This window comes from Asterias amurensis, chromosome 19, assembly GCF_032118995.1.
Source record: "Asterias amurensis chromosome 19, ASM3211899v1".
Lineage (NCBI taxonomy): Eukaryota > Metazoa > Echinodermata > Asteroidea > Forcipulatida > Asteriidae > Asterias > Asterias amurensis.
In genome coordinates, this window is record NC_092666.1 from 13975613 (window position 1) to 13998201 (window position 22589).

The window sequence follows — 22589 nt, forward strand, 5'->3', positions numbered from 1 at the left end:
AATTTTCAAAAGCAGCATCTATGTTTCAGTTACGTTTAATGTCTGCATTCAGGTTAAACTGGCCTCCATTTCCGTTCCGTAGCATTATCAAGGGCAATTCTTTCGAGTTACATCAGCAGAATCACCAAGAGAACTTTGAAGAGGCATGCTATTAATATTGCGATTATTGCGATTGCAATATTATGAGAAGACTTTGAACCTGGGAGTAAATTCAACGGCGATACCAACTCCATAAACAATGCATCAACGTTTACATCATAAATCCACAAGCACATGTTGGGTAAACAATGGTGGCTGAGATTGTGCCAGAACAATTCTTGTGAATCTGGGTCTGAAACATTCTGAAGTAGACTGTATTATCTGTTACAGTTAATATTAAACTAACTAAGAATTCCAATGTTTGTAGTGACATATGTAGTCTTGGTGCAAGACGTTTTTCGGTGAGTCGGTGCGGGCGCTGTTAGTGAATTGGCCGCGGTGTGCGTGAAAGGAAAATGGGAAACGTCTTGCACCAAGACTAAGTGATAAACTTTTCATGCGACTCTCGCGACACTGCTTGTTGTCTGCAGGGAAGACTATACTTTCTCGCGGGAAAACTGATTTCGCGCGAGACTGCTGGGGGCGTAGTCGCAACAGCAGTAGTCTTGCGAACAAGTAGTCTCGATACAACGATCACGTCAAGAGTCGCTGGGAGAGTAAGGTATGCTATCAGCCCGACAAACATTACGACTTGTCCAAAAGTCTACATTTTGAAAAAGAGCTACGTGCAGATAGTGTTCTCACCTCTCACACCTGTACACAACAGATACGCCCACTGGGACCTCATACCAGACTACTGCCATTCTACCCAATAGTTGCAACAATTGTTCTTCCTCAAGACTATTTTGCTCTTTTCTGGTAAGTCTTTCGCTTGAAATTCATATATTGATACCGTGCATGGTAATAACAGCTGGGGGCGTGATACATACAAGAATATTATTCGCGTCAAGTCTGCAATTATTACGAAAAACTAAAACCAACTGCTGCGTCGACGTTCATCGTAGCCGACTGACGCTCTTGGCTCCGGGTAGGCCTTGGCGGCACTGTCGACTACAAATAAATAAATCCCACTCGTGAAGTTCATTTCTAGTGATGGATGGTGGCTTAGCTGTACTTGTTATTTTCTGTATCTAATGAGATACACCAAGTGAGAAGACTGGTCTTTGACAATTACCAATAGTGTCCACTGTCTTTAATGGTATTTTTTTCCAATGCAACTTTGCCTCAAACAATTTGCTTAATAAAGACACTCTTTGTGAAAGGGGTTTAACGGGATGAATAAATATCAAGAGAGCCGAGGGAAAGATTTGATGGTATAACTTTAGTCGTTCATTTGTGACCCTATACCGATGATGGTGTTGTGATTTTGTAAAAGAAAGATCATGACTTGAAAATGATCTAATATCAGTATGTTTGAACAAAACTAACAGCTGATGATAAAAATTGATACTCCTCCTGAAAGATTTGGGTACTTTTTGGAACACAAAACACTATGTCCACAAATTTACACTAAACTTGCATCTTTTGAAGATAATGATAGTAGCAAGCTTACCTTAAAATATTAGTTGCTGAAGTGCTGTAGTTTTTGAGAAATGAGTAAAACAATGTCATGAAAAGACGTTTTTACATGCTAAATTAATTTTCGTCTCATGATCACTGAGACGAAAATTATTTTCATCTGCGTGACGCAGACGCGACTGCGCGTCTGCTTGGTGCACAACTCTTTGGCGTTTGCCAACCAACAGGGTCTGTACGCATGCCTGAATGTTATTAGCATATTTCATGGGAAGGGTCCATTGAACAGTTGGCTGTAGATTATGTTGTCAATACGATCTCAATGACTTTGGGTCAGAATTGACCTGGATCTTCGGATCCCGTGATGGGGACTGACCCATTTCTGGGTCAGTATGACCCGGAACACGTGTCAAGTGACCCTTGAATGGGTGAAACTAACGCAGAATCCGAGTTGTAAACATGTTCCGGATTAACCTGACATGTAAATGTACCCGGCCTCCGTACACACAGAATCCGGGTAAATCCTAATCCGGGTGATTAGAGTATCTGCAAACGAGTATCAAATGTGTATAACGTTTAGCAAAGTAATAATGTGTACTCTATGTATTCTGTCAACAATCGATGGTTTCCTTACTTAAAGGTATCTCTATATATTGTTAACGCCCTTTTTATTTTAAAAACTTGACTGTGCCTGGTATAAAACAAAAGTTGAGTGAGATCTCAACACATATTCACCAAGTTGCATTAGTTATAAGAGCATAAATGTTTGTTTGGGGTTAAGCGCAAGCTAAGACATAACTTAAGGGGACTACTTAATTATCGAACCATTAATTTCAGAGTTGTCTATCAAATGAGGGTGAAAGACTGGAGCGAGGCATCTGGGAGGTGGGGGAGGGGGCAGGTTTGCCACCCTTTAACCCCTGGCTACGCCAATGTTCCCAAATAGCACCAACATTACAAGCGGTCAGTCTCTGCCAAGCTCGCCATTCTGGGAGTCAAAAGCCGAAACCAGAGATCTTAACATGCGTGCTTAATTTGCATACATTGTAAAGCATTGATTTCCATCACAACCAAGAGGTGTTGTGGTGATCACGTGAGGTGAACCGGGTCAATGCAGGCCTACGTTTTGATACCGCGCATTACATTGGATCTGTAACAACTATTACCCCAGAAATATGGCCATGTGTATCAACTTACTAAACAAATTGAAGCCATTTCCACTAATTGTTCATTGTGTTTGTTGGTCATGCGTGGGGCAGCATGCTTCCGATCAACAGTAATTTTGTTTACTTTTGTTACCTCTGACCCGCATGATTTGTCCTTGTTTTTTATCCCTTCTGGTTGTCGTTCCCATTTGGTTCTGTTTTCCTCCTGCATGCTCCGCCCTCAGCCGCCCTCTTATTGTGTTTATGTTTTGCTTTTGTTTTCTTTTTCAAATATTTTATTTAAGTTAATTTAATTTAACCTTATTTATTCTTTTATTTAATTCTGTATTTATTTTCCTTATTTCTTGCTTTTTCATATTGTTTTTTCCCCGTTATTGTTCTGTCTTGTTTGTTGTACCTTGTATTGGTCGAATAAATAATAGTAATAATAATAATAATTGGGGTGGAACCAGTTGTGATGGTATGTGTTCTTTTTGGAATTGGGGTTGGGGCACCTTTGATCTACATGGATGCACTACCTTTTACTGCAATGAAAGCATACACATCGAATGCGTACGGAGTGAAGCCAGTTTTCAAAAGCAGCATCTATGTTTCAGTTACGTTTAATGTCTGCATTCAGGTTATAGGCCTCCATTTCTATTTCCGTAGCACTATCAAGGGCAATTCTTTTGAGTTACATCAGCAGAATCACCAAGAGAACTTTGAACAGGTACGTTTGTAATGTTGCGACTATTGCGATTGCAATATTATGAGAACACTTTGAACCTGGGAGTAAATTCAACGGCGATACCAGCTCTATAACAATGCATTAAAGTTTACATTATAAATCCACAAGCACATGTTGGGTAAACAATGGTGGCTGAGATTGTGCCAGAACAATTCTTGTGAATCTGGGTCTAAAACATTCTGAAGTACACTGTCTTATCAGTTACAGTTAATATTAAACTAACTGAGAGGTCCAATGTTTGTAGTGATACGTAGTCTTGGTGCAAGACGTTTTTCGGTGAGTCAGTGTAGGGCGCTGTTAGTGAATTGGCCGCGGTGTGCGTGAAAGGAACACGAGAAACGTCTTACACCAAGACTAAGTGATAAACTTTTCATGCGACTCTCGCGACACTGCTTGTTGTCTGCAGGGAAGACTATACTTTCTCGCGGGAAAACTGATTTCGCGCGAGACTGCTGGGGGCGTAGTCGCAACAGCAGTAGTCTTGCGAACAAGTAGTCTCGATACAACGATCACGTCAAGAGTCGCAGGGAGAGTAAGGTATGCTATCAGCCCGACAAACATTACGACTTGTCCACAAGTCTACATTTTGAAAAAGAGCTACGTGCAGATAGTGTTCTCACCTCTCACACCTGTACACAACAGATACGCCACCTGGGAACTCATACCAGACTAGTGCCATTCTACCCAATAGTTGCAGCAATTTTTCTTCCTCAAGACTATTTTGCTCTTTTCTGGTAAGTCTTTCGCTTGAAATTCATATATTGATACCGTGCATGGTAATAATAGCTGGGGGCGTAATACATACAAGAATATTGTTCGCGTCAATTGTTCGCGTCAAGCAATATTATTAAGAAAAACTAAAACCAACTGCTGCGTCGACGTTCATCGTAGCCGACTGACAATCTTGGCTCCGGGTAGGCCATGGCTACAGCTGTCGACTATTAACTGACCCCTAAATAAATCCCATTAGGCCCATTTCTAGCGATGGATGGTGGCTTAGCTGTACTAAGGCGCAATCTGTAAAATATAATATGTGCTTCTGCTGCTTTTTTTTCTCTATTTTTTTAAAAATTTATTATAGAGACGCAATTCTTTATTTACAATGTTATTTTGACTCCTTTATTATTATTTAGTCAACGGACAGAACATGAACATTTTTAGGCAGTTAAACTTTAAAAATGTGTAGTCGTGTTGTTTTAGCTTTTGGGTGTAACTATAGTTTCATCTATAGTGCGAAGAGGGACACTCCCGGGTCAGTATCTAAACCTACTGACCCTAATTCTTGGTCAAAGGGGGTTCGACCTGTTCCAGGTCAGTCTAATCTGGAGAGTCGTTTTTAGTTTAACTGTGATTCTGTCATTTGAACACATCCATAATCATGTGGACACAGCCCAGCTATCATGCATACGTTGGGCCAACGTCGGTGAACGTCGGCAAAGTCGGCATCAAAAAACGAACGTTGAACAGACGTTGGGAAGGTAGGAGTCAGTTTTTAAACGTTGTACTGACGTTTGTAAACAGTATGAAATACAACAGTCAGAATTACAACGTTGTCACAACTTAGTTATGATAGGGGCAACTTAAGACTGGGTTGCTGTAAAAATCGAAGAAGTGGTGGCAGACTTTCAAACATTGATTTCGTTTAAATTTTGCACAAGTGAAGGCAATCAACCAAAATGTAAAAATAAAGCATAATTTGTGCTTATTACCTTATTTCACATAATTTAGCACTTTTTATGAGTAAAAATTACCGAAAGTTGAGGGCTTCACTGTGTGAAAACCAAGTAGTGGACCTACCTCTTAGCTGGATATGGTAACTATAGATCCTTAATTTTTCCAAAAATGCACTTGACAAAAGTACAGTTAATTGTGAAAGGAAGATTCCATTATTTCAAAAAGGGGTGTTTTGAGGAAAAGACAACTTGGGAAATATAGGGGGTTGCTAAAAAGTGGCATATTTAGGAAGGTTTTGCTTCTAGGCGTGAAAGATAAGATACTGGTCTGTAAGAATTTTAAAAAAAGTTTTACTTTTACATGCTGAATTACTTTTTACATGCTGAAAAATTATATGATTGAAAAAACAGGCACACAATATAGCAAAGCAACTTACAAGTATCTAAATATAACTTTCAATTGTATAAACGTGGATCACAAAGACATTCTGTTGTATGTTTGTGGTCATTTACGTTTGGCTATAGCACAATTTTCTTGACAAATGGACGTTCACAGCTCTTCGTTTAAACGATCAAAAATTTCGTACACGTCCTTAACCCGGCGCACAGGCATCACATAATCAGTGACTAAGGGAATCAATGTGTGGTGAAGAGGTTTTCAACTAGTGGTTTAAACCCAACGAGGCCTGGTTTTTGATAATTTCACTGAGACGAAGTCGAGGTAAATTATCAAGAATCAGGCCTCGGCGGGTTTAAAGTCACCTGGAAATAGAATCTTTTTTCTTTCAAACATAAGAGTATATGCTTACGAACAATAAAACAATTTGTTTAGTAATTGTTTGTCACGATTTATATGTTTAACAAATATATAAAGTTGTTTGGGGGCTGACTCCGCCTACCCCTTTTGTGACGTCAATCGAGGCAGACTTTGCCTGCAATGCGTATAGTAAACACACGTGCAAAGTACATGTACGTCCAAGTCGTGAGTTGGTACGTTTCAAAAAGTGTTTTTCTGCATTCAGCAGCAATACACCTGGTCGGCATTGCCGGAAAAAAAAACAAAAAAATATTTTTTTGAAACGTAAAAACTCACGTCTTGGTCCGCACATGTACTTTGCAATTGTGTTTACTGTACGCATTACAGGCAAAGTAACATAAGAACTGATTTTTTTAAACCTTAGTTAACTGTTTATTCACATTCCACTCATCAAAACACATATATTGGTGACAAAAGCTTTATTTTGAAAAAATACCACTTCCAGGTGACTTTAAACCACTAGTTGAAAACCGATTCAACACACTTTGATTCCCATTCATAAATACCTTTTCGGTCAAAAACATCATCACTTTTTGGTCAAAAAGTAAAATAAATGCAAAAATTATAATGTTACATTATTTCTTTCAACACAACACCCCTCCAGCTATGATATGGTAAAGCCCTCCGCCGCCCTCGGGTAAACAACTCCTTATAAGGGAATGCTGTGCGCGTCACGCGTATTGTATATGGCACAACTGTTTCGGTCGTTGTTCTCGACCAATAGGAATGAAGAAACTGTCTTATAAGAACAGGTGCAAGGTCGCGTGTCACGCTCATGAATTGACACTTTTTACCGGTCATAAACAAAGGTTTATACACACCCACGTGACGCGCTCTCCACCAATAGGAATGGTCTGAGGTATTTATGAATGTACAATTAATGGTTACGAAAATCAATTAATTTCCAAGTTCCTCAAAGACACTACACACTATTGGTAACTGTCAAAGACAAGTCTTCTCACTTGGTATATCTCAACATATGCATAATATCAAATTCGTGGAAAATTACTTCTTTCTCAAAAACAATGAGGGAGCCGTTTCTCACAATGTTTTATAGTTTAACCTCTCCCCATTAATCGTTACCAAGTAAGGTTTTGTGCAATAATTATTTTGAGTAATTACCAATGGTGTCCACTGCCTTTAATGGAACATAGCAAGATAACATTAAACCAGCCGAACTAGCTGAGGTGAGTCTTCGAACTATACACTGTATACAATTGAGAGTTATATTTTTATTTTAAGTTGCTTTGCTTTATTTTATCCTGTTTTTTTTCCAATCAACATCATTGTTCAGCATGTAAGAAATGTCATTTTAGAGAATTATTTTGATCTTGTTTTTGCAAATATTACCATGTTTGAGACAGTGTCATTACATGACACAGTTGCCCATTTGTGCTCCCCAGACATGAAAACACAAATAATCGCCCAATCACAAACGAAAGGGAAATATTTTCTGAAGGAAACTGAAGCCACTACAAACTTTCCTACTACTAATGATGTGCAATGGAAATTTAAAAAGGGACTTTCAACAAAGGAGACGCTGTTCACAGCGTTTTGTAATGCATTGTCAACAAAGTTTGATACGCTTGGGGTGGGCAGGGGAGGGGGGGGGGGGGTTTAAAATCCAAAACTTAGGTCATTCAAAATATGTAGTCCACAAGGCTACAGGGTGCTAATGAAAGGTACCGGATTGATGGAAAACTTAAAAAATAAAAGTATTATTTTATTAATGTTATTATTTCAATCTGAAAAAATAAAACTTCTGTATGCATTTTCTTTTTAGGCTGTACTGTTACTACAGGATACAATTGTATTTCTCAAAAGTTTTTCTCAAAATGGAAGGACCAATATTGGCCCAAAATACAACCGAAAGGACAACATTTTGAGACCCCTGGCAAATTGTCAATTAGAATGCCAAAAATAGGGTAAAATTTTGCAATTTTCTAAAGACATGCGCTAATGCTGTTCTAAAAATAGCATAAGGGTAAAAGTTAAAGCAATAATTGTTTGTCTCAAGTAAAACAAAGGACGACCCGTTGTATTGATGTGAAAGGTTTTATATAAAAAAAAAAATGCGCATTGGCTGGGTGGAGCTGCAATATGCTAACAAAATATCGGCAAAAAATTGGCAAAAAATTGCCAAAGCACAAAATAAGCTATTACCATGGCAACGGGCTATGTGGTGATTTCATAGTTTATTTATTTTAAATGCATCTCAAAGCCCTTCCACCCAGAAGGTATTAAAAAACCCTGATATTTACCTATTAATAATGTATAATTTTTTCCCCTGCAAAAGTGCTAACTTTCCGGCAAAACTGTGTCCGCGCACTTAAAATACCAAAACATTTTATTGCATTTTTATGTAGGTCGGTACCTTATCTTCCAATTACACAAGTGTCATAATCCACAACGTGCCACTTTCGGACTTATGGCCCAATTCAATACCCCTGTTTTTCGCTATTAGATATGACAAAAACACCCCTATTTGAAATAGTGGTTCGATCCAAAGTTGATTGCACACTTAAAAAAAACATTTTTAAAAACATTTTCTCAAAGAGTAAACATGGTTGTGCAATATGTGTGAAAGAAAAACTTCAACGTTTTCCCCTTTAGACGTACCAGTAATTTCAATTCACCTATATTTCAACACTTAAAAAAGGTAAAAACTTGGACAACTTGCTGAAAATCTTATTTTGGCCGTAACCATGGCAACCAATGTCTGATATAACTTTTTTTCTCGATTTTTGTGTTTTGTGTACCCATACCCACTCGTATATGGGGTTTTGCCAAAATCCATTTTTTGAAGTCTGCCAACATTTCAAAAATATCTTTGATTTTTACAGCAACCCAGTCTTAACGTCGGCTAATATTATGCAGTGAGACATGTCGTTTTTCCAACGTTGGCTCAACGTAGATATAATACGGGTAACCTAATGTCTGCATTCTTAGGTTGTGCCAACGTTGGGAAATGTTGTGCAGTAATAACCGGTCAATTTCCAAAGTCGGCTCAACGTAGTTATACGGGCAACCTAACGTCTGCATCCTTAGGTTGTGCCAACGTCAGGAAATGTTGTGCAGTAACAACCGGTCGACTTCCAACGTGGCACAACGTAGTTAAATTATAATGTGGGCAGTCTAACATCGGCGTCCTACGGTTGTGCCAACGTCAGGAAATGTTGTACCGTCTAAAGGGCCACTTTCCCACCAAGATAATAGTCATACGTTGGGCCAACGTTGGCACAACGTTTAAATAAATGCAAATTTGTGGGCGTGATTCAGAAGCGTATATTAGCAATACCAAGAACAAATTTGTACACTCAAAATGCTTTTAAAAAACATTTGAATTTAGAAGTAAACAATTTTAATTAATAAAGGTGTAAAACCATGACTGGAAAATCAATGACTATGACTATAAAAATACAAGACATGCCGTGCACAAGGGTGTATGGGCTAGTATAAGTTGTAGATAGAATGTATGTAGTTATTAGTATCATCAATTATTTGTAAATAACATAACTGATAAGTAATAACTAACATACACTAATTATTTGAATTAATTTCACAGGGCGTTAACTGCATTAAAAGATAATTAATCTCTAAATTATTGTTTTAGATTATTCGTAAGTTGTCCCAACGTTGGCCCAACGCTGTAAACAAACGTCAATACGACGTCAGCTGCCGAAGTTGGGCCAATTAAAAGATATTATGTTGTCCCAACTTTTAACAAAAACGTCTAACGAACGTTGGACGTACAGACGTCGGCAAAAAAGTTGCCGACGTCGGAACGGGGTTGGGCTTACGTTAGCCCAACGTTGGCCCAACGTCCTCGACGTTGGCCCGATGTAAAAAACAACGTCACCAAAAACGTCACTTGTCAACGGTTGCCCTACCAAAAATGTGTACGTTTGCCAACGTTGGGCCGACGTATACATGTTAGCTTGGAGATTATGTGTGAAAACTGACCAGGGATAAGTCGGCCACCACGAGATCAAGATCCGAGTCAAATGTTCATTAATTTTCTTTGGTTGCTAAATCTAGTTTCTAATTTGTTTTCTTTTTTACTAGGTAAAATGGCGAGTGTATCTACAGTACTCAAGGAAATTGGTCAAGACTTTTTGGAATGTGGTATCTGTTTCGAACGTTACACAAATCCCAAAATCCTCAGTTGCGTTCACAGCTTCTGCGAGTTATGTTTGGTTCAATACTATGGCAACCAAAAGGTAAAACCTTGTCCAGTGTGTCAACAGGAGACACGACTACCAGTGCCCGGGGGCATCGGTGGCCTCAAGACCAATGGGTTCATAATAACACTGAGGGAAAAAGTCGAGCTCCAGGAGAAGGTTGCCAAACTATCAGCCAAAGCACGACGCACTTGTGAATTATGTACTCAGAAGGAGGTTACACATCATTGTTTAAACTGCTCTCAGAATATCTGCCAGGGCTGCATGAACATTCACAGGCGAATCAAAGTTTCAGCTGATCACACAGTCGGAACCTTGAAAGATATTGGCGAGGGAAAGGTTACCCTACCACCAGAGGTACAGAAGGAGTATACATGTAACACGCACAAGGGTGAGATCAATCGATTCTACTGTGAGACATGTCATGTCTTGATTTGTCACGTCTGTACTGTTGTAAACCATTGCAAACCAGAGCATCAGTACATTGATTGCGCCACAGCGTCTTCCAAATATAAGAGGGGTTTTAAAGAACTATTTCCCACCATTACCAATGAAATCAAACATGTTGAAGAATGTTTAGATATTGCATGCAAAGCTCAGCAACAATTTGAAAGGAAAGTTTCACAAACAGTGCAAGAGGTGAATAAGGGAGCAGATTGGGCGAGGGACAAAGTGAAAGCCGAACAAGACCGAATTCTTCGAGAGATCCGGGTCCTAAAGGAGGATCGCAGCACAGCATTTGACGAACAAATAAAAACAATGCAATCTTTGCTTCAGAGGAAGCAAGATACGCTGACCATCGCAAGAGATGTCACAAACAAAGGCTCAGATAGTGACTTTCTGTCTTTATTTCCAATCATCGACCAAGATTTGACTTTCTTAAAAAGTAATAAAGTCCCACCTCAGATTGACGCTAGTTTCCACTATCAGCGGCTCGATCAGACTGGTTCCATCAAACTAGGCAACCTGGAAGTCGGAACTAAGAGGAAGCTGCGTGGTCACCAAGAAATATCTTTTTTCTTCTAAACATAAGAGTATATGCTTACGAACAATAAAACAATTTGTTTAGTAATTGTTTGTCACGATTTATATGTTTAACAAATATATAAAGTTGTTTGGGGGCTGACTCCGCCTACCCCTTTTGTGACGTCAATCGAGGCAGACTTTGCCTGCAATGCGTATAGTAAACACACGTGCAAAGTACATGTACGTCCAAGTCGTGAGTTGGTACGTTTCAAAAAGTGTTTTTCTGCATTCAGCAGCAATACACCTGGTCGGCATTGCCGGAAAAAAAAAAACAAACATATTTTTTTGAAACGTAAAAACTCACGTCTTGGTGGTCCGCACATGTACTTTGCAATTGTGTTTACTGTACGCATTACAGGCAAAGTAACATAAGAACTGATTTTTTTAAACCTTAGTTAACTGTTTATTCACATTCCACTCATCAAAACACATATATTGGTGACAAAAGCTTTATTTTGAAAAAATACCACTTCCAGGTGACTTTAAACCACTAGTTGAAAACCGATTCAACACACTTTGATTCCCATTCATAAATACCTTTTCGGTCAAAAACATCATCACTTTTTGGTCAAAAAGTAAAATAAATGCAAAAATTATAATGTTACATTATTTCTTTCAACACAACACCCCTCCAGCTATGATATGGTAAAGCCCTCCGCCGCCCTCGGGTAAACAACTCCTTATAAGGGAATGCTGTGCGCGTCACGCGTATTGTATATGGCACAACTGTTTCGGTCGTTGTTCTCGACCAATAGGAATGAAGAAACTGTCTTATAAGAACAGGTGCAAGGTCGCGTGTCACGCTCATGAATTGACACTTTTTACCGGTCATAAACAAAGGTTTATACACACCCACGTGACGCGCTCTCCACCAATAGGAATGGTCTGAGGTATTTATGAATGTACAATTAATGGTTACGAAAATCAATTAATTTCCAAGTTCCTCAAAGACACTACACACTATTGGTAACTGTCAAAGACAAGTCTTCTCACTTGGTATATCTCAACATATGCATAATATCAAATTCGTGGAAAATTACTTCTTTCTCAAAAACAATGAGGGAGCCGTTTCTCACAATGTTTTATAGTTTAACCTCTCCCCATTAATCGTTACCAAGTAAGGTTTTGTGCAATAATTATTTTGAGTAATTACCAATGGTGTCCACTGCCTTTAATGGAACATAGCAAGATAACATTAAACCAGCCGAACTAGCTGAGGTGAGTCTTCGAACTATACACTGTATACAATTGAGAGTTATATTTTTATTTTAAGTTGCTTTGCTTTATTTTATCCTGTTTTTTTTCCAATCAACATCATTGTTCAGCATGTAAGAAATGTCATTTTAGAGAATTATTTTGATCTTGTTTTTGCAAATATTACCATGTTTGAGACAGTGTCATTACATGACACAGTTGCCCATTTGTGCTCCCCAGACATGAAAACACAAATAATCGCCCAATCACAAACGAAAGGGAAATATTTTCTGAAGGAAACTGAAGCCACTACAAACTTTCCTACTACTAATGATGTGCAATGGAAATTTAAAAAGGGACTTTCAACAAAGGAGACGCTGTTCACAGCGTTTTGTAATGCATTGTCAACAAAGTTTGATACGCTTGGGGTGGGCAGGGGAGGGGGGGGGGGGGTTTAAAATCCAAAACTTAGGTCATTCAAAATATGTAGTCCACAAGGCTACAGGGTGCTAATGAAAGGTACCGGATTGATGGAAAACTTAAAAAATAAAAGTATTATTTTATTAATGTTATTATTTCAATCTGAAAAAATAAAACTTCTGTATGCATTTTCTTTTTAGGCTGTACTGTTACTACAGGATACAATTGTATTTCTCAAAAGTTTTTCTCAAAATGGAAGGACCAATATTGGCCCAAAATACAACCGAAAGGACAACATTTTGAGACCCCTGGCAAATTGTCAATTAGAATGCCAAAAATAGGGTAAAATTTTGCAATTTTCTAAAGACATGCGCTAATGCTGTTCTAAAAATAGCATAAGGGTAAAAGTTAAAGCAATAATTGTTTGTCTCAAGTAAAACAAAGGACGACCCGTTGTATTGATGTGAAAGGTTTTATATAAAAAAAAAAATGCGCATTGGCTGGGTGGAGCTGCAATATGCTAACAAAATATCGGCAAAAAATTGGCAAAAAATTGCCAAAGCACAAAATAAGCTATTACCATGGCAACGGGCTATGTGGTGATTTCATAGTTTATTTATTTTAAATGCATCTCAAAGCCCTTCCACCCAGAAGGTATTAAAAAACCCTGATATTTACCTATTAATAATGTATAATTTTTTCCCCTGCAAAAGTGCTAACTTTCCGGCAAAACTGTGTCCGCGCACTTAAAATACCAAAACATTTTATTGCATTTTTATGTAGGTCGGTACCTTATCTTCCAATTACACAAGTGTCATAATCCACAACGTGCCACTTTCGGACTTATGGCCCAATTCAATACCCCTGTTTTTCGCTATTAGATATGACAAAAACACCCCTATTTGAAATAGTGGTTCGATCCAAAGTTGATTGCACACTTAAAAAAAACATTTTTAAAAACATTTTCTCAAAGAGTAAACATGGTTGTGCAATATGTGTGAAAGAAAAACTTCAACGTTTTCCCCTTTAGACGTACCAGTAATTTCAATTCACCTATATTTCAACACTTAAAAAAGGTAAAAACTTGGACAACTTGCTGAAAATCTTATTTTGGCCGTAACCATGGCAACCAATGTCTGATATAACTTTTTTTCTCGATTTTTGTGTTTTGTGTACCCATACCCACTCGTATATGGGGTTTTGCCAAAATCCATTTTTTGAAGTCTGCCAACATTTCAAAAATATCTTTGATTTTTACAGCAACCCAGTCTTAACGTCGGCTAATATTATGCAGTGAGACATGTCGTTTTTCCAACGTTGGCTCAACGTAGATATAATACGGGTAACCTAATGTCTGCATTCTTAGGTTGTGCCAACGTTGGGAAATGTTGTGCAGTAATAACCGGTCAATTTCCAAAGTCGGCTCAACGTAGTTATACGGGCAACCTAACGTCTGCATCCTTAGGTTGTGCCAACGTCAGGAAATGTTGTGCAGTAATAACCGGTCGACTTCCAACGTGGCACAACGTAGTTAAATTATAATGTGGGCAGTCTAACATCGGCGTCCTACGGTTGTGCCAACGTCAGGAAATGTTGTACCGTCTAAAGGGCCACTTTCCCACCAAGATAATAGTCATACGTTGGGCCAACGTTGGCACAACGTTTAAATAAATGCAAATTTGTGGGCGTGATTCAGAAGCGTATATTAGCAATACCAAGAACAAATTTGTACACTCAAAATGCTTTTAAAAAACATTTGAATTTAGAAGTAAACAATTTTAATTAATAAAGGTGTAAAACCATGACTGGAAAATCAATGACTATGACTATAAAAATACAAGACATGCCGTGCACAAGGGTGTATGGGCTAGTATAAGTTGTAGATAGAATGTATGTAGTTATTAGTATCATCAATTATTTGTAAATAACATAACTGATAAGTAATAACTAACATACACTAATTATTTGAATTAATTTCACAGGGCGTTAACTGCATTAAAAGATAATTAATCTCTAAATTATTGTTTTAGATTATTCGTAAGTTGTCCCAACGTTGGCCCAACGCTGTAAACAAACGTCAATACGACGTCAGCTGCCGAAGTTGGGCCAATTAAAAGATATTATGTTGTCCCAACTTTTAACAAAAACGTCTAACGAACGTTGGACGTACAGACGTCGGCAAAAAAGTTGCCGACGTCGGAACGGGGTTGGGCTTACGTTAGCCCAACGTTGGCCCAACGTCCTCGACGTTGGCCCGATGTAAAAAACAACGTCACCAAAAACGTCACTTGTCAACGGTTGCCCTACCAAAAATGTGTACGTTTGCCAACGTTGGGCCGACGTATACATGTTAGCTTGGAGATTATGTGTGAAAACTGACCAGGGATAAGTCGGCCACCACGAGATCAAGATCCGAGTCAAATGTTCATTAATTTTCTTTGGTTGCTAAATCTAGTTTCTAATTTGTTTTCTTTTTTACTAGGTAAAATGGCGAGTGTATCTACAGTACTCAAGGAAATTGGTCAAGACTTTTTGGAATGTGGTATCTGTTTCGAACGTTACACAAATCCCAAAATCCTCAGTTGCGTTCACAGCTTCTGCGAGTTATGTTTGGTTCAATACTATGGCAACCAAAAGGTAAAACCTTGTCCAGTGTGTCAACAGGAGACACGACTACCAGTGCCCGGGGGCATCGGTGGCCTCAAGACCAATGGGTTCATAATAACACTGAGGGAAAAAGTCGAGCTCCAGGAGAAGGTTGCCAAACTATCAGCCAAAGCACGACGCACTTGTGAATTATGTACTCAGAAGGAGGTTACACATCATTGTTTAAACTGCTCTCAGAATATCTGCCAGGGCTGCATGAACATTCACAGGCGAATCAAAGTTTCAGCTGATCACACAGTCGGAACCTTGAAAGATATTGGCGAGGGAAAGGTTACCCTACCACCAGAGGTACAGAAGGAGTATACATGTAACACGCACAAGGGTGAGATCAATCGATTCTACTGTGAGACATGTCATGTCTTGATTTGTCACGTCTGTACTGTTGTAAACCATTGCAAACCAGAGCATCAGTACATTGATTGCGCCACAGCGTCTTCCAAATATAAGAGGGGTTTTAAAGAACTATTTCCCACCATTACCAATGAAATCAAACATGTTGAAGAATGTTTAGATATTGCATGCAAAGCTCAGCAACAATTTGAAAGGAAAGTTTCACAAACAGTGCAAGAGGTGAATAAGGGAGCAGATTGGGCGAGGGACAAAGTGAAAGCCGAACAAGACCGAATTCTTCGAGAGATCCGGGTCCTAAAGGAGGATCGCAGCACAGCATTTGACGAACAAATAAAAACAATGCAATCTTTGCTTCAGAGGAAGCAAGATACGCTGACCATCGCAAGAGATGTCACAAACAAAGGCTCAGATAGTGACTTTCTGTCTTTATTTCCAATCATCGACCAAGATTTGACTTTCTTAAAAAGTAATAAAGTCCCACCTCAGATTGACGCTAGTTTCCACTATCAGCGGCTCGATCAGACTGGTTCCATCAAACTAGGCAACCTGGAAGTCGGAACTAAGAGGAAGCTGCGTGGTCACCAAGAAATATCTTTTTTCTTCTAAACATAAGAGTATATGCTTACGAACAATAAAACAATTTGTTTAGTAATTGTTTGTCACGATTTATATGTTTAACAAATATATAAAGTTGTTTGGGGGCTGACTCCGCCTACCCCTTTTGTGACGTCAATCGAGGCAGACTTTGCCTGCAATGCGTATAGTAAACACACGTGCAAAGTACATGTACGTCCAAGTCGTGAGTTGGTACGTTTCAAAAAGTGTTTTTCTGCATTCAGCAGCAATACACCTGGTCGGCATTGCCGGAAAAAAAAAAAAAAACATATTTTTTTGAAACGTAAAAACTCACGTCTTGGTGGTCCGCACATGTACTTTGCAATTGTGTTTACTGTACGCATTACAGGCAAAGTAACATAAGAACTGATTTTTTTAAACCTTAGTTAACTGTTTATTCACATTCCACTCATCAAAACACATATATTGGTGACAAAAGCTTTATTTTGAAAAAATACCACTTCCAGGTGACTTTAAACCACTAGTTGAAAACCGATTCAACACACTTTGATTCCCATTCATAAATACCTTTTCGGTCAAAAACATCATCACTTTTTGGTCAAAAAGTAAAATAAATGCAAAAATTATAATGTTACATTATTTCTTTCAACACAACACCCCTCCAGCTATGATATGGTAAAGCCCTCCGCCGCCCTCGGGTAAACAACTCCTTATAAGGGAATGCTGTGCGCGTCACGCGTATTGTATATGGCACAACTGTTTCGGTCGTTGTTCTCGACCAATAGGAATGAAGAAACTGTCTTATAAGAACAGGTGCAAGGTCGCGTGTCACGCTCATGAATTGACACTTTTTACCGGTCATAAACAAAGGTTTATACACACCCACGTGACGCGCTCTCCACCAATAGGAATGGTCTGAGGTATTTATGAATGTACAATTAATGGTTACGAAAATCAATTAATTTCCAAGTTCCTCAAAGACACTACACACTATTGGTAACTGTCAAAGACAAGTCTTCTCACTTGGTATATCTCAACATATGCATAATATCAAATTCGTGGAAAATTACTTCTTTCTCAAAAACAATGAGGGAGCCGTTTCTCACAATGTTTTATAGTTTAACCTCTCCCCATTAATCGTTACCAAGTAAGGTTTTGTGCAATAATTATTTTGAGTAATTACCAATGGTGTCCACTGCCTTTAATGGAACATAGCAAGATAACATTAAACCAGCCGAACTAGCTGAGGTGAGTCTTCGAACTATACACTGTATACAATTGAGAGTTATATTTTTATTTTAAGTTGCTTTGCTTTATTTTATCCTGTTTTTTTTTCCAATCAACATCATTGTTCAGCATGTAAGAAATGTCATTTTAGAGAATTATTTTGATCTTGTTTTTGCAAATATTACCATGTTTGAGACAGTGTCATTACATGACACAGTTGCCCATTTGTGCTCCCCAGACATGAAAACACAAATAATCGCCCATCACAAACGAAAGGGAAATATTTTCTGAAGGAAACTGAAGCCACTACAAACTTTCCTACTACTGATGATGTGCAATGGAAATTTAAAAAGGGACTTTCAACAAAGGAGACGCTGTTCACAGCGTTTTGTAATGCATTGTCAACAAAGTTTGATACGCTTGGGGGTGGGCAGGGGAGGGGGGGGGGTTTAAAATCCAAAACTTAGGTCATTCAAAATATGTAGTCCACAAGGCTACAGGGTGCTAATGAAAGGTACCGGATTGATGGAAAACTTAAAAAATAAAAGTATTATTTTATTAATGTTATTATTTCAATCTGAAAAAATAAAACTTCTGTATGCATTTTCTTTTTAGGCTGTACTGTTACTACAGGATACAATTGTATTTCTCAAAAGTTTTTCTCAAAATGGAAGGACCAATATTGGCCCAAAATACAACCGAAAGGACAACATTTTCCGACCCCTGGCAAATTGTCAATTAGAATGCCAAAAATAGGGTAAAATTTTGCAATTTTCTAAAGACATGCGCTAATGCTGTTCTAAAAATAGCATAAGGGTAAAAGTTAAAGCAATAATTGTTTGTCTCAAGTAAAACAAAGGACGACCCGTTGTATTGATGTGAAAGGTTTTATATAAAAAAAAAAATGCGCATTGGCTGGGTGGAGCTGCAATATGCTAACAAAATATCGGCAAAAAATTGGCAAAAAATTGCCAAAGCACAAAATGAGCTATTACCATGGCAACGGGCTATGTGGTGATTTCATAGTTTATTTATTTTAAATGCATCTCAAAGCCCTTCCACCCAGAAGGTATTAAAAAACCCTGATATTTACCTATTAATAATGTATAATTTTTTCCCCTGCAAAAGTGCTAACTTTCCGGCAAAACTGTGTCCGCGCACTTAAAATACCAAAACATTTTATTGCATTTTTATGTAGGTCGGTACCTTATCTTCCAATTACACAAGTGTCATAATCCACAACGTGCCACTTTCGGACTTATGGCCCAATTCAATACCCCTGTTTTTCGCTATTAGATATGACAAAAACACCCCTATTTGAAATAGTGGTTCGATCCAAAGTTGATTGCACACTTTAAAAAAACATTTTTAAAAACATTTTTTGAAAGAGTAAACATGGTTGTGCAATATGTGTGAAAGAAAAACTTCAACGTTTTCCCCTTTAGACGTACCAGTAATTTCAATTCACCTATATTTCAACACTTAAAAAAGGTAAAAACTTGGACAACTTGCTGAAAATCTTATTTTGGCCGTAACCATGGCAACCAATGTCTGATATAACTTTTTTTCTCGATTTTTGTGTTTTGTGTACCCATACCCACTCGTATATGGGGTTTTGCCAAAATCCATTTTTTGAAGTCTGCCAACATTTCAAAAATATCTTTGATTTTTACAGCAACCCAGTCTTAACGTCGGCTAATATTATGCAGTGAGACATGTCGTTTTTCCAACGTTGGCTCAACGTAGATATAATACGGGTAACCTAATGTCTGCATTCTTAGGTTGTGCCAACGTTGGGAAATGTTGTGCAGTAATAACCGGTCAATTTCCAAAGTCGGCTCAACGTAGTTATACGGGCAACCTAACGTCTGCATCCTTAGGTTGTGCCAACGTCAGGAAATGTTGTGCAGTAATAACCGGTCGACTTTCTGTCTTTATTTCCAATCATCGACCAAGATTTGACTTTCTTAAAAAGTAATAAAGTCCCACCTCAGATTGACGCAAGTTTCCACTATCAGCGGCTCGATCAGACTGGTTCCATCAAACTAGGCAACCTGGAAGTCGGAACTAAGTGGAAGCTGCGTGGTGACGTCAGTCGGAATTGGATGGCGGGGGAGCTTTGTTATGATGTAGCAGCTCTGCCAGGTGACAGACTTGCAGTAACTACCGCATCCAGGCCCGGTTCCCATGATAGAAAATTCGTTATTTGCAGTACTGATGGTGACTTTGAGAAAACTATTCCAGTGAAGGGACGTAAGTGTTCCAATGAACAACATGTTACTCTCTCAACAGGAGGGCTCTGTATTGTAAGCTTCGAATAGCTTGTTTGAAACAAAGATGCAATGACGTTTGTAATTACAATCTTTGCGTCAAAGACGTGACGGGGGGGGGGGGGGGGCAAAAATAAAACAAGAATGATTCTTCGATAAATGGGCTGATATTTGATGGTTGACATGTCGTCTGCTCCCGACTGCGAGGGCGGTGTGGGTTTGATTGCTGATCGAATCACCAATTTTAAGTGTGTCAATTAAAGCCATTGGATACGTTCGGTAAACAGTTTTGTCCAAAGGCCCGTCACTTCGTGTATCACAACTTATAAATATATATATTATATATAAAATAACAAACCTGTGACAATTAGGCTCAATCGGTCATCGGTGTCGGGAGATAACGGAAAACCCACCCTTGTTTCCGCACGTTTCGCCGTGTCATGCCATGTGTTTAAAATAAATCCGTAATTCTCGATATCGAGAATTGATAATTGTTTAAATGTTTTCTTAAAAAGTAAAGCATTTCCTGTAATAATATTTCAAGAGAATTCTTTCACCATTACCTTCTGTAAACCCTGTAAGTTATTTGTAAATCTGTGAACTTTTTTATTTCTGTTCCGAAAGTGTCAAATGGCTTTACGTGCGTTAATTTAGATTTTCATGTAATCAATAGAGGTTTTTTTAATTCTATTTATTTTCTCATGTCAGGTTGTCTAAATGGCATAACATCTTTTCGCAATGGCTTAATGGTGGCTGCTGAGGACGGATGTGTCCAGATCTACAACGAGGATTTCGCAACGACCTCTCAGCTTCAATATGGAGACAAAAAGAGTGGGACAAAGTAAAACTCATATTATATTAAATTAATTGCATTCTCCCAATATAAGTCTTCTTCCTCCTCAAATACTGTTTTTTCCTCGAAATCAATTTTCGTTCCCTCAAAAAAACTTCCTTCCCAAAAATGCTAATTATTTTGTTTTCCTCGAAATAAATTTTGCTCATTTTGATTTCAGCCACACCAAACAGCGCAAGCGCCCATAACAGGATGGAAAAAGCACATCAATTTTTAAAGTGCTTAACTTCTGTCGTGTATTTTTGTGATATTTTTAATAAACCTTACAGAATTGAATTTAATTGAAATGAAACTACATGAAATAGTTCGTTCCTCTGAATAACAATTCGAAGGAACGAATTATTTTGGCGGCTACCGATGCCTTTTTTATTTTCAAGTAAAATTACGAGATCGCCGTAGAACTACAGCCTGCTGATGTGTCTGTCTGTCTGTGTGTCTGTTTGTCTGTTTGTCTGTTTGTCTGTTTGTCTGTTTGTCTGCTTGTCTGCTTGTCTGCTTGTCTGCTTGTCTGCTTGTTCGTTCGTTCGTTCGTTCGTTCGTTCGTTTGTTTGTTTGTTTGTTTGTTTGTGTGGGTGTGGGTGTGTGTGTGTGTGTTTGTTTGTTTGTTGATATCAAAGCTAAGGAAATATAATTTCGAAGGAATGAAATAATTAATTTTTAACCATCGTATAATTTCTTTTGCAATTGTCTCTTTAGAGGAGATTCCACGATGTTGGACGAGTTGCTTGATGATTTATTCGATCCATACACGTGCATTTGTGTGAAGAAAGACGGCACTATTTTTGTAGGACATTCCAAGGAGAACGTGATAACCTTAATACATCGTCCTGGCGGTAAGCCAATATACACTACCCGTATATCACTGCCGAAGTCACCGCAGTTCTTGGCCACTGACTGCAATGACAGAGTGGTTGTCAGTTGTGGTACTGACCACCAAGTTATTGTTATCGATGACCAAGGTGCTACCCTAGTCACCATCAAACCCACCATGAATGGTCATCCTGTCAACTACTGCAGGGGCGTATGCTGCGACGGCTCAGACATCTACGTTGCAGTTTGCAACCGTTCTGGACATATCCATCGTTATGATGGTGATGGGAAGTTCCTCACCTGTATTATTCAAGGTCTGCACTGTCCAAGGGGAATCACATTCACGGAAGATGGGCAACACTTGGCAGTAATAGACGATGCAGAAGTACAACTTTACCATAGGGTATCAGTCAACTACGTTACCTAATTAGCTGTAAGGCTAACATGGTATTTTTTTCCAATGCAACAAAAGACCATTATCATGCTGTCACCATCTTCGTCATGTACCTTGTTTCATTTGCAATAAAAGATACTATTACTCATTGTACAAAAGGGAACCAGACTTTTTCTCCTTCCAGCCTCGGTTTGGTTGCTTTGATTTGAATGGGAACAAAATCAAGATGGCTGCACCATGATATGTAGATTTGCTTAATAAAGACAATCTTTGTGAAAGAGGTTCAATGATGAACACAACCCAAGAGAGCTGAGGGAAGGATTTGAGTTGTTCAATGTGACATTAGGCAAAAATTTGATACTCCTCTTAAAATGTATCAAGATTACATTTGTAAACAAGATTAGATTGTGGGATTGGGGGAAACAACGAGGCAAGGAGTTTTGAAAAGATAGGCTTACGTTTGGAAAAAAAAAACTGTTTGAGTGTTTTTTTGTTCTATCTCAGCAAAGCAAGAGTGAACGGATGAGAAGAAGCAGAAAGCCTGTTTTTAAGCTCAAACATCCCGATATGAGGAACCAGGTCGCACGCACTGGTCGCACATTTTGCTTGTCTTAATAATTATTTCATAACATTATCATTAATAGATATGCCTGTCCATATAGCTGTGCCTGTCCATTGCTGTA

General features: G+C 38.5%; 2 protein-coding genes across 2 annotated transcripts; both read left to right on the forward strand.

Moving 5' to 3' along the window:
• The first annotated feature begins 855 nt into the window (after nucleotides 1–855).
• LOC139951692 (E3 ubiquitin-protein ligase TRIM56-like) lies at nucleotides 856–11396 on the forward strand. The gene is made up of 2 exons (XM_071950718.1): nucleotides 856–897; nucleotides 10003–11396. The coding sequence occupies exon 2, from the start codon at nucleotides 10008–10010 to the stop codon at nucleotides 11142–11144; it is 1137 nt and encodes a 378-aa protein (XP_071806819.1). The 5' UTR covers nucleotides 856–897; nucleotides 10003–10007; the 3' UTR covers nucleotides 11145–11396.
• A 3849-nt stretch (nucleotides 11397–15245) lies between these two features.
• Nucleotides 15246–22207, forward strand: LOC139951857 (uncharacterized). The gene is made up of 4 exons (XM_071950924.1): nucleotides 15246–16368; nucleotides 19536–19832; nucleotides 20558–20690; nucleotides 21399–22207. Exons 1-4 carry the CDS (start codon nucleotides 15246–15248, stop codon nucleotides 21937–21939), a joined length of 2094 nt encoding a protein of 697 aa, XP_071807025.1. The 3' UTR covers nucleotides 21940–22207.
• Nucleotides 22208–22589: the final 382 nt, after the last annotated feature.

Bases quoted from the DNA above. Each gene is read 5' to 3' on its own strand.
- LOC139951692 (XM_071950718.1), top strand. From the start codon at position 10,008: ATGGCGAGTGTATCTACAGTACTCAAGGAAATTGGTCAAGACTTTTTG.
- LOC139951857 (XM_071950924.1), top strand. From the start codon at position 15,246: ATGGCGAGTGTATCTACAGTACTCAAGGAAATTGGTCAAGACTTTTTG. The intron at 16,369-19,535 runs CTTTTTTCTTCT...TCATCGACCAAG, and splicing joins GCGTGGTCACCAAGAAATAT to ATTTGACTTTCTTAAAAAGT. The intron at 19,833-20,557 runs GTAAGTGTTCCA...TTCTCATGTCAG, and splicing joins AACTATTCCAGTGAAGGGAC to GTTGTCTAAATGGCATAACA.